Source organism: Artemia franciscana, unplaced genomic scaffold (genome assembly GCF_032884065.1).
Source record: "Artemia franciscana unplaced genomic scaffold, ASM3288406v1 Scaffold_692, whole genome shotgun sequence".
In the NCBI taxonomy this organism is placed as follows: domain Eukaryota; kingdom Metazoa; phylum Arthropoda; class Branchiopoda; order Anostraca; family Artemiidae; genus Artemia; species Artemia franciscana.
In genome coordinates, this window is record NW_027067087.1 from 245,326 (window position 1) to 257,728 (window position 12,403).

The window sequence follows — 12,403 nt, forward strand, 5'->3', positions numbered from 1 at the left end:
TACTGGTTGATTAATCCATATTGTCTTTTGTTAGTTTGAATTTTGTATTTCTTCGCTGTTTATCGTATTTGTTTTTGTTTATTTATTTATAATACTCCGTACTTTGTGTTTTTTATACTTTACGGGTAATAAAGTTCATTCATTCATTCATACCCTGGGTTCTCACTGATGCGATTTCGCGCAAAAATGGCCGTTTTTACATGATCCGTCGAATTTTTCCTTTTTTTTGCAGCAAGTTTATGCATCACAACGGTTCAACGGCTGCGTTGAAATATTTCTAATAAGCCATCGAAAATCGCGTCCGTTATTCTGAATTGAAAGCTTTGTAGAACCAAAACTGAGGAACTAATCATTTCAAGTTTTCCTCAATATTTGACAAACAACTTTTAGCCCTTCACAGATTAGTCCTTTAATATTTTTTGTCTTGGCTTCTAGAATTTGATTTAGGCTATTCCTCTGCATTTGAATTTCAAATTCTCATAATATTCTTGTGGTTCAACGGCTGCAGTGAACCAACTACCATTTTTCATCAAAAACTGAATTTCTAATCCAAATTTTTAAGAATGAAAGTTTTTAAGCCGAAGTAGCCAGCCATGACAACAAACCACAAAGAGAGATAAAACTCACCGAAAAAAACCTCAAACGAGACTGCGGAGTTTTATATTGGTAGAACTCACCGACAATTTATTGAAAGGTTTATTGATCATCGCAACTCAATAGAAAAAACCTTACAATTAAGAAAACCTCCAGAAACTTTTTTTTCGGCTCTGGCTGAACATACATTCTTTCATCTTGCGCATTTCGTACAATTTGATTAGGGCACAGCTATTTCTAATCATAGGGGTGTGGACGAGGGAGGCTATAGGAATTAAAAAACATATGTTTGCTAATCATTCAATAAATAGAGACACGAGGAATTTACATGTTGACCCAATTTATGATTGTCTTTTGAAAAATGAGGAATTAAAAATAAGGGAATTAAAATGTTACTTAATCACCGGGGGAAGATTACCTTGTGGACCAGAAAGAGTTGCTTCAATGATAGCTAACAAGAGGATTATTTCGCAACAGAATAGTGAACTTAGTTTCAATTTTCATAATTTTTCCTCAGTTGCTTTGATCTTCTCATTGAAGTAACTCTAATAGCTTCTTTTCCCTATGTGGATCAGTAGCGACAATTGTATTTATTATTATTGATGGCGGTTTTATTTGTTTTTAGTTTAGTGTTTTTATCTTGTGCTGATGACGCCTAGTTTAGATACAGGCGAAATATCCATGTTATTTCGGTCTTTCATCTCTTTTCTCCCTACTGGCCGCAGTCTCGTTTGAGGATTTTTGTTGAGTTTTATCTCTCTTTTTTGTTTGTTGAATTTTTAAGGTGTATATAATTTTGCAATTTTTACTGTTGTCCGATTTTGCAAGTATATCATTTAATTAATAATTTGTCGTGTAGTTATTCCCCAAAGTGTTAGGTTCTTATTTTCCTTCTGCTAAAAGATCTTCATACCTTCAAATTGGGCCTAAATTAGTGACTTTTGGTTTGATTTGCCTTGTTGTCAAAGTTCAGAATAAATTTACAGTTCACTTATTTTTTCCTCTATTTGCTCTATTTAAGTGACTTACTCCGAATATATTCAACAATAACAAACAAAATTTTACAAAATGCTCTGGTCAAAAGCTTCTTGCTGAAATTGTATACCTTCTTCTTATACTTATTTGCTTCGCTTACATGTTTTTCGTTACAGCTAGTATATATGCTTTTTGATCAGATCATTGAAGAGCTTTTCCCTGAGCTATTCGAGAAACCAGTCACAACTTATCATGTTAGAACACATTCAAGTGACTTCAGGCTATAGTTGTCTTGTTAAATAATGGTAAGTAACGTAATTTGATTGTAGGATTCTATTTCATTTGTACTATATATAAGCTTTTCTCTCAATTACATTTTATCATAGGAGGTAGTTTCCTTCCGAAATAAAGAATAAAATCCTTTAAAATTTCCGTCCAAAATAATCGGAAGGAAATACTAATTGTAAATAAATATTACAATTTTATTTGGTGTTTGAACAACAACTTGCTTATAAGTAGGCCTAGGGATTTATCAAGGGCAGGGGCGTATTTGGGTATGAGGAAATTTATCAAAATGGATAGAAACAGTGGCTCTGATATTATCCTATATTAATATTCTATATTATAATATCCTATATATTAATTTAATATAGTATCCTAATATCCTATATTAATAAAATATTATCCTGATATTATCCTAAATATCAAATTAAAGTATAAATTTTGATATGGTGGATATAAATACCCCCAGCAAATATTTTTACGCTTTCAGATCGGTGGTATTTTCGGATGGATGTCTGAACAAAAGTTCGTACACTCGTGTGTTTTTTCTGTATTAAACATTCTTCCTATTTGAGGAATTACGGGTGCACTGGGGTTATTGCAGATACGCTGACTGCAGCAGAAATAGACCTTGCGAGGATCTAACGAAGATGAAGAAATTAGAACCTTATAAACTATTTTTAGAATATTACGTGTTTTTTACTTTCTCCTTTTTTTTTCTTATTTTACATGTCTTTTCTTATGCACAAATTAAATAATCAGGCATAAGAAGAAATCACGTTGTACAATATAACAACAAAAGCGAGAATAATGAGGATTTTTTTTCCAAGACAGTGAATCAACAAAACCTAGTGGAATATTTCGGCCCTATATCTAAGGGCCGTCTTCAGCAAAGAAAAAATAAAAAACAATAAAACACTTACAATAAAAATTCTCAGTTAAAAATCCATTTTTTTAAAATAGCCTTGGCATCATTACTTCTTAACGAAAAGTTCAGCCAAGACTGTCTGATAAAAGCTAAGATTTTGCAAGATAAAAAGGTTCATTCATTTCACTAACTGTATTTGTTAAAAATTGGAATGATTTCTTATTGCGATATTTGCCTTCTCTGCAGCTAATCTGATAGTTCTTTTGATATTGGGCTTGTTTTTGTTCGTTCCTATTTTTGTTTTATTTTGAATTAGATTATTTTCTATAATTAATTTTGTGTACATAGGGTTGAGTGTGTATTCACCCAAGTCTCTATTTAGGGATGTGTTATTATTTAAGTTTCGTTTGATTTCGATTGCCTCACGGACAGTTTGTTTGATTCCTTATTATTCTCGCTTTTGTTGTTATATTATGGAAAGGCAGTGTGGTCTTCGTCATTATTTACGTTGTACAATCAAATTTAGTGTTGAAAAAAAAATACAATAACCACAAGTGCATTCTAACGGTTCCAGGTCAGTTAAAAACAAGGGATTGGAAAGTGATTGAGACATTTTATCCTTATTAGTCCCTTTTAGTCTTGGAAAACTCCCAAGGTAGTCTCTATCTTCATGTTGATATGGCAAGGGAGGAGGTATTGGATGTAAGACTTCTTCAAGTGATTTGTTTTAACAGATAAAATTAAAGAAAATAGTTAAAGCAAGAAGTCTGATATGATCTGAGTTTGATATGATCTGCTATGCCAAATAAATTTAAATGAAATAGTTAAAGTAGTGAGTCTTTCTATGATCTGCTATGCCAGATAAAGTTAAGATGAAACGCTTAAAGCAAAAGATAAATTGAATAGCTAAAGCTGTGAGTCCTGATTTTTCTGCTATACCAGGTAAAGTTACATAGAATAGTTGTAGTAATGATCTAAATGAAATAGTTAAATCAATGAATGTTGAATGATTTGTTATGACAGATAAAGTTAAATAAAATAGTTAAAGCGAAAAGTCTGATATGATCTGCTATGCCAAATAAATTTAAATGAAGTAGTTAAAGCAATGAGTCTTTTATGATCTGCTGTGTCAGATAAAGTTAAGATGAAACTCTTAAAGCAAAAGATAAACTAGACCTACGTTGCCTGAGCAACGTGAAGTGTTGCGGCAACCTTTGTCCGGCTTCGCCGAATGAATGCGAGAGCAATACTTTGGTTTTGTTTCTTTGCCATCGGTTAAACGCTGAAGTTGTCAGCCTATTGAAGCTTTTAAAATGTTATGTTCAAAGAAGAACGCGATCAGTAATCACATGATCAAAGGCTGTTCCTCAGCGTTGAAAAAACAACAATAACAAAAGAATATCGAAAAAAGGGACTAAATTGACTTGCTGTAATTTGAACTTTATCCTTTTCGATCGTAGACATCTTGACGGATCAAGACTTGGAACAATATCTTATATAATCTAGTTGGTATTGTAAAGCTATCCGTGACTTTTCAGGATCAAAATACCATAGATGACACTCTATTAATTATTACAAAACTGTCTCGTTGTTTTACGTTATTGTTTGTACCCGTTGCGTAAACACTTAATTCTAGGTTACAGTGAGTATGCGTAGGCTACACCAACTAGCAAAAGTTACAAACCCCTCTTCACTAAAGATGATTGTAGCCTAACAGACGATTATTTCTTACAAGTCCCTTACATGTCTTACCACTGGAACCAACTCGGTCTTATCATCATATACACTGGAACCCCTCACGGCCGAAGATGATTATGAGCTAGCAGCTGGCCTTTCCTTACAAGTCCCCTACATGTCTCACAATTGGTATCGGCTCATTTTTGGTTTCAATGTGTACCCTACTACTGAAGTTGTCAACCCCTTGAAACGTTAAAACTAGTATATCTCATGATGAAATTTTTGTATCAAAAAATGGATGACATATACTTTAATCAGCTCATCAAGAGCTATCGATTGCCGTCGAAAAAAAATTCTATCTGTCTTTGTTCAAAAGTTGATTTTTTTTTGCCGTAGGCCAACTTTCTAACGTCACCACTTAGAAAGGAGCAAAGGATAAGCTCTAATTTCTTTAGTAATGACAGAACTTTTAAAGTTTAAGAGGTACATCTGATAACATTTCTGTACCTCAATCCCAAGTCAGAAAAAACAAATGATAAACCCAGCGAAAATCACGGCAGCACTTTAGGACCCGTGGGAAAATGCCGCTTTTTTGCTCCTGTAAATTTTTCTATTTATCACTCAAAGAAGATATATTGGCTGTGGGGCCAAGTAACTGCCGTATATATTTAACACTTATAGATTTTAGTCCATCTTCAATTTGAAAGCGGTGCCTGCCTGCTTGCCTGCTAGAACGGAGCTTTCCACTCGAAATCAAAAACATGGTTTGATGAAACGAAAGCTTGGCTGCATAACTTCAGATACTCCTCTCTGACATAGGCTACATAACTCCACTTCACCTCGCACACCATAGGCTCTGGCTCGTGGACAAGCAAAAACCATCCTTTTTGGCCCCAGGCAAGAGTTCTGTGGAGCTTTCTAAAATGTAATGTCATATTCATCAATCCGGCCTGAGGTCCATACTTTCCGTGAAAACTGCACAGGTTAGAACCTTTCCAGTTTCCAGTGATAAGCTGAGATCGGTGGCATAGAAAAAAAAACCGGGATAAAACCAAAGTTGCTCTCGCAACACAATTGAATAGCTAAAGCAGTGAGTCCTGATTTATCTGCTATGTCAGGTAAAGTTACATAGAATAGTTGTAGCAATGATTTAAATGAAATAGTTAAATCAATGCGTGTTTTATGATTTGTTATCACACATAAAATTAAATAAAATAGTTAAAGCAAAAAATCTGATATGATCTGCTATGCAAATTTAAATGAAATAGTTAAAGCAATGAGTCTTTTATGATCTGCTATGCCAGATAAAGTTAAGATCAAACACTTAAAGCAAAAGATAAATTGAATAGCTAAAGCAGTGATTCCTGATTGATCTGCTATGCCATGTAAAGTTACATAGAATAGTTGTAGCAGTGATTTAAATGAAATATTTAAATCAATGAGTGTTTTATGATTTGGTATGGCACATAAAATTAAATAAAATAGTTAAAGAAAAAAGTCTGATATGATCTGCTATGCCAGATAAAGTTAAGATGAAACACTTAAACCAAAAGATAAATTGAATAGCTAAAGCAGTGAGTCCTGATTTATCTGCTATGTCAGGTAAAGTTACATAGAATAGTTGTAGCAATGATTTAAATGAAATAGTTTAATCAATGAGTGTTATATGATTTGGTATGACACATAAAATTAAATAGAATAGTTAAAGCATAAAGTCTGATATGGTCTGCTATGCCAAATAAATTCAAATGAAATAGTTAAATCAATGAGTGTTATATGATTTTGTTAAGACAGATAAAATTAAATAAAATAGTTAAAGCAAAAAGTCTGATATAATCTGCTATGCCAAATAAATTTAAATGAAATAGTTAAAGCAATGAGTCTTTTATGATCTGCTATGCCAGATAAAGTTAAGATGAAACACTTAAAGCAAAAGATAAATTGAATAGCTAAAGCAGTGAGTCCAGATGCGCCATTTGGGGGGGAGGGGTCAGGGGGGGCAAATGCCCACCCCAGATTTTGCAGGGGGGGCCAAGCTTCCACCACAAAGGGCCCTTTGCCGGCCATAATAATCTATTATGTCCAACATAATCCATTCTGTCCAATTGATTCGAAATTGCTGCACGCCTATTACTTTCACCGACGTATTGTTTACTTAAATAAGAAAGTTTCTCGCTGAAGATGGCCAGCCTTCAGTCTGGTTGAATTTTCCACTTACAGTTTAATCACCTAACCTCGTTGATTATGATCTTTGATGTTATAATTAATCTTAGAGGTCAGTGTGGCTGAGTTCCACATTGGGATACAGTACATTTCCATGCAACACACGGCTGCTGTAAATGAGTTTTTACTTAAAATATTCGATTTATGTGCTGCCAAAACTCGCATTTTTTCTTACCTGAAAGTTGGGGGGGCCAAAATGGAGTTCATGCCCACCCCAAGATTTGGCCCAAACGGCGCCTCTGAGCGATTCCTGATTTATCTGCTATGCCAGCTAAAGTTACATAGAATAGTTGTAGCAATGATTTAAATGAAATAGTTAAATCAATGAGTGTTATATGATTTTGTTATGACAGATAAAATTAAATAAATAGTTAAAGCAAAAAGTCTGACATGATCTGCTATGCCAAATAAATTTAAATGAAATAGTTAAAGCAATGAGTCTTTTATGATCTGCTATGCCAGATAAAGTTACGATGAAACACTTAAAGCAAAAGATAAATTGAATAGCTAAAGCATTGAGTCCTGATTTATATCCTATGCCATTTTCAGTTACATAGAATAGTTGTAGCAATGATTTAAATGAAATAGTTAAATCAATGAGTGCTATATGATTTTGTTATGACAGATAAAATTTAATAAAATAGCTAAAGCAAAAAGTCTGATATGATCTGCTATGCCAAGTAAACTTAAATGAAATAGTTAAAGCAATGAGTCTTTTATGATCTGCTATGCTAGATAAAGTTAAGATGAAACACTTAAAGCAGAAGATAAATTAAATAACTAAAGCAGTGAGTCCTGATTTATCTTCTATGCGAGGTAAAGTTATATAGAATAGTTGTCGCGATGACTTAAATGAAATAGCTAAAGCAATTAGTCTTGTATGATGTGCTGTGCCAGATTAAGTTAAATAAAATAGATAAAGTAATAACTATTGCACGATCTGCAATGACACATAAAGTTAAGTGAAGTTGATCTACGTGTTTGAGAGACTTTAATAGATTTACTGGTGTTTTAGATTTCTAGTATTTACCAATTAACATAACATTGGCAACATTTTAGAGAAAATATAGAAAAAACTCCTCTGTAGTGGCTTAATACGCGAAACACTTTTTCCCCTTATGGATTCATCTGTAAATCTTTTCAGTTAGGAGCCAGAAAGAGAATCCCAGAATATTTCGATCATATGAAAAAGGATCGATTGAAGGTTTAATTATCACGGATGCCACGAAGCCAAACAGGTGTATGAAGGGCCTTTGTCTGGGAACATTGGATTCTGTGAATGCTAGCTGATAAAATAAAAAGTCACTAGATCATAATAAAGTTTATGCCAAGACAGAGCTGGCCTCAATTTTAGTGCAAAATGAAAGAGTAGAGTAACTTAAAAGACCTGGAGACTTTGCTAGTAAAAAAAAAGTAAAAAGTCAAAGTAAAAAATAAAAAGTTAGAACGCATACATTCTTGACAAGAAACTAATTCACTACAGAAAAATCAACTACTCAAAAAAATGCTAATAATTATTAATTATGAATAACTAAACTCGCTATGAAAAAAATAAATTCACAACACACACACAAAAAAAAAAATATACCAATATTAAATAGCATAGAACAACTAGGTGAGACGTTGATGCGGGCTCAGTGTTAAGAACGCTTAAGAAATAAAATCCTTTGGTGATGGCACACAGTACACATGAAATCAGTTGCATCAAACAGAGTAATTACTTTTCTATTAATGTGGTAAAAATGTGGCAAATAAAGAAGAAACTTCCAATACCACAACTAGCAAATACGGATTTTATTTTTGTCGCTTTCTCGAAGCAATGGGGAAAGACCAGGCACAAAGAGTACAGCATGGACGCAAAAAGTCGAATAAACTGTCGCTATACTGCACTTATATGGAGCAACCGATAGTTACTTTCCCCCTGTTACAGTTACAATTTTTTTTTCCAGTAAATCCGCTTTCAATATAAAGAAAACTTCACTGCAACAAAGCATTGTGCCTCTGCTCATTGAGTTAAGACAGCTCAGCTATATATGTTCTAGAAAGTGCACGAGTAATCCATCAAATTCATTGGAAGAACACATTTGTGGATGATTTTGAGGCAAATGCGTTAAAATGCATTAACTCAAATATGTTGACCCCGAAATTTAAGCTTGTCTAAAATTGTATATCTACACTCAGACTGGGTTAGGAAGAACATTTCATTATTTATTGAAAGATGCCTAAAGATTTTCAGAAGAAAAAAAAGACCACACCCTAATGCATAAAATCTTTGCAACAATATGTTCACTTATTCCCTCGGATTGTGCCTTCTGAACTTCTTCGTATGTTCTCTAAAAAATAAAGCTCATTCTTGGGAGCAGTACTGAATGTCTAATTTTTCCCTACCCCCCATATTCATAATATTGTCCTTTTTTGCTATTTTTTTTTTAATGATAACTTATTCATTTACAACTATAAAAATTTACTCTTTAGTAAACAACGTACTCTTTAGTGGCAAAGATAGATCATTATGATTTCAAATAAAAACTCAAAAGGAGTTACTTGCAAAATTTGTAATAATTAAAATTGAAGTTTTACCTTTAAAACCCCTATGTACTCTTACACAGGAGTGGTGGAATCCTCCATATTTTTTGAAGGATACCTAAGAAAAGTTTTGTGAAAAAAACTTTTTTAAATGCATAATCTCACATATGTGTGATCTAAAATTGAAGTTCTGTCCTTGAGAAAAGCTGCCTATCTTTACACAGGGGGAGGGGAAGAATCCTCCTTAATTTAATAAAGTACACAAATATGGATAACCTTTTAAATTCGAAATTTTGCTATTAAAAAAACAAAAAAAAAAAAAAAAAAAAAAAAAAAAAAAAAAAAAAAAACACACACACAACCTATTCATGAACATCAGAAACCAGAATTTTTTAATTTATTGAATAATACTAAGACGAAGATTTTGAGATGTGTTCATCTAAACAAACTTGAAATTTTGCTTTTTATGAAAAAATTACACAGGAAGAGATAGAATATCACATATATTTCTAAAGAGGGATGTGAGAAAAATAAACTAAAGAAAAAAAACACAATTACTTGGCCAAAATATTGATGAATTAAAATGAATTACAAATTTTGATAGCTTTTAAGAGAAAATCAAGTACCTATTAAATTTAGCACATTATTTGAAGGTCGAAAGTCGTCCCAAAGATATTTTCTTTTTAGAAGAACACTTATGTACTGAAGAGTTTTTGTTTTTTTTTTTCTCACTAACTTCTGTTCCTATATTCAGGAAAAATGTAAAAAAATCTTCAATTGCATTTTATACGTGATTGAACAATACCATTGAAATGTACTTGAAAGCTGGAGAGGAAAAATAACCTCCTTTTTTAAATTTTGATACAATTATTAGGGCATATATGATACAGACATACAGGTGATAGCTAACTCTTATTGGAGCATACAAATAGAATACCTGTTCTAATATAATACCGTTGTATTTCTCTTAAAAGGTCAGTTATAATCTCGTTTTATTCTCAAACAAGAAAAAGTTATTAGTGAAATATGACTAAATATGTATTTAGCCTATGTAATATGTAGGGCATATATGATATTTCAGAATTATGAAGGATTTACGGCTTATTACAATGCATTACGTATTATGGCATATTACGTATTACTGTATCACTTTTACCGTGTTAAACCATGAAAATAAATAAGCAAAGGCTATTAGTTATTAAATAAAAAAAAAGCAAGTTTTTTTAACTGAAAGTAAGGAGCGACATTAAAACTTAAAACGAACAGAAGTTACTCCATATATGAAAGGGGCTGTTACCTCTTCAGCGCCTCGTTCTTTACGCTAAAAGTTCGACTCTTTCTTTCTGCTCTACTTTTTAAAACAGTAAAAAACTTTAGCGTAAAGAGCGGGCCGTTAAGGAGGTAACAGCCCCTTTCATATACGGAGTATATGAAAGTAATACGCCCCCTTCATAGAAATTTTCTTCCCCCATAACAAATTCCTCCATGGAAAGTTCCCCCCGCATAACCCCCTCCCCTCAACCCATCCCCCCAACCAGAAAAATCCCCCTGAAAGCGTCTGTACACTTCCCAATAAACATTACTATGTGTAAACACTGGTCAAAGTTTGTAACTTGCAGCCCCTCCCACGGGGACTGTGGGGGAGTAAGTCGTCCCCAAAGACAAAGTTATAAGGTTTTTCGACTATGCTGAATAAAATGGCTATCTCAGAATTTTGATCCGGTGACTTTGGGAAAAAATGAGCGTGGGAGGGGGCCTAGGTGCCCTCCAATTTTTTGGACTTTTAATTTGCGTTAGAATGAGCCCTCACACGACATTTTAGGACCACTGGGTCGATACGACCACCCCTGGGAAAAAAAAAGCAACAAAAAAACAAACAACTAAACACGTATCCGTGATCTGTCTTGTGGCAAAAAATGTAAAATTCCACATTTTTGTAGATAGGGGCTTGAAACTTCTACTTTAGGGTTTTCTGATACGCTGAATTTTATGGTGTGATTTTCATTAAGATTCCGTGACTTTTAAGGGGTGTTTCCCCCTATTTTCTAAAATAAGGCAAATTTTCTGAGACTCGTAACTTTTGATGGGCAAGTCTGAACTTAATGAAACTTATATATTTAAAATCAGCATGAAAATGCGATTCTTTTGATATAACTATTGTTATAAAAATTCCGCTTTTTAGAGTTTCGGTTACCATTGAACCGGGTCGCTCCTTACTACAGTTCGTTTCCACGAAATGTTTGATTTTATTTTATTTTTTTAATATGATATCTTAATAGTTTTATTATTTGTGATCACGAACTGTTCGTTACCACGAACCGTTTGAAACTTGACATTTTTTTCATAAAAATCTACAGGTAATCAATTTTTTTATTCCTCACAACAAGAATCTGAAATGACAACAGGTTTGAACCTTGAGAGACACCTTCTGCTGATTTTTCACCCATTGTTTCTGTCTTTTAAATTTGGGGCTGTTTTGTTGGTTTTTGTGTGATCAATTAAAAAAAACAGGGTTCACTCTCACTGCCCTTGGCACTTAAAGAAATTCCAGCTTTGCTGGGATTTATAGGTCACTTGCTAGTCCAAACGTACTACACAGGTATGAATCAAAGAAGATAGTGTCTTTTTGTGAAAACATTATAATTTTGGCTTTTGTTGTACACCTAAATTACAGGGTTTGCTTGTTATTTGAATCTAGGTATAGCAAGTCTTTTACCTTTTGTTAGTCCAATTTTACCTTCTTCTATTTATAGGCATTCCGATGAGGAAGAGAAGTAAAGACATTTCAATGACGCCTGGAGGTGATATGATTTACGATCTTGCTATTAAAGCTCTTCTTGAAATGGTCATTCAAATTGAAAGAACAATTATATTTTGTATGAAGACTTATCACAAATACATTATGTTTTGACTTACTACAGCCGTATTTGCAATAGTTCTTATGGTATAATCTGTACGATTCCAGTTAGATCTTTTTCGTCAGTATTTGTCTTTTGATGGGCGAAAGTTAGATTATTGGAAGTGATAATTGTGGTCAAGTTAGGTTTTGAAACGTCATCGCTTTGGAAATCGGAGGAGGATTTGTTAGATTTTTTCGAGAGGGGTTTTCTACGAATAGTTTTGGATACCCATCTGGCCGACCGTATTTGAAACAGTAAGGCGTGTGAAAGACGTGGTTCTATCCGGCTTTCTAGGGCTGTAATGTAAGAAAGGTTGAAATCACTACGAAACATTTAGCGAAAGAAGGGTGACAGATTA

The 12,403-nt window shown here is 33.3% G+C and overlaps 1 protein-coding gene across 5 annotated transcripts in view; it reads left to right on the forward strand.

Moving 5' to 3' along the window:
* The window catches only part of LOC136043506 (sorting nexin-14-like), a 161,691-nt gene extending 149,631 nt beyond the window's left edge, over nt 1-12,060 (forward strand). For all 5 annotated transcript variants that reach the window (XM_065728422.1, XM_065728424.1, XM_065728425.1 and 2 more), the window contains 2 exons: nt 1,746-1,874; nt 11,899-12,060. In XM_065728422.1, the coding sequence (XP_065584494.1) occupies nt 1,746-1,856 (111 nt within the window). In that variant the 3' untranslated portion in view covers nt 1,857-1,874; nt 11,899-12,060. The remainder of the gene's footprint in view (nt 1-1,745; nt 1,875-11,898) is intronic.
* The last annotated feature ends 343 nt before the right edge of the window (nt 12,061-12,403 follow it).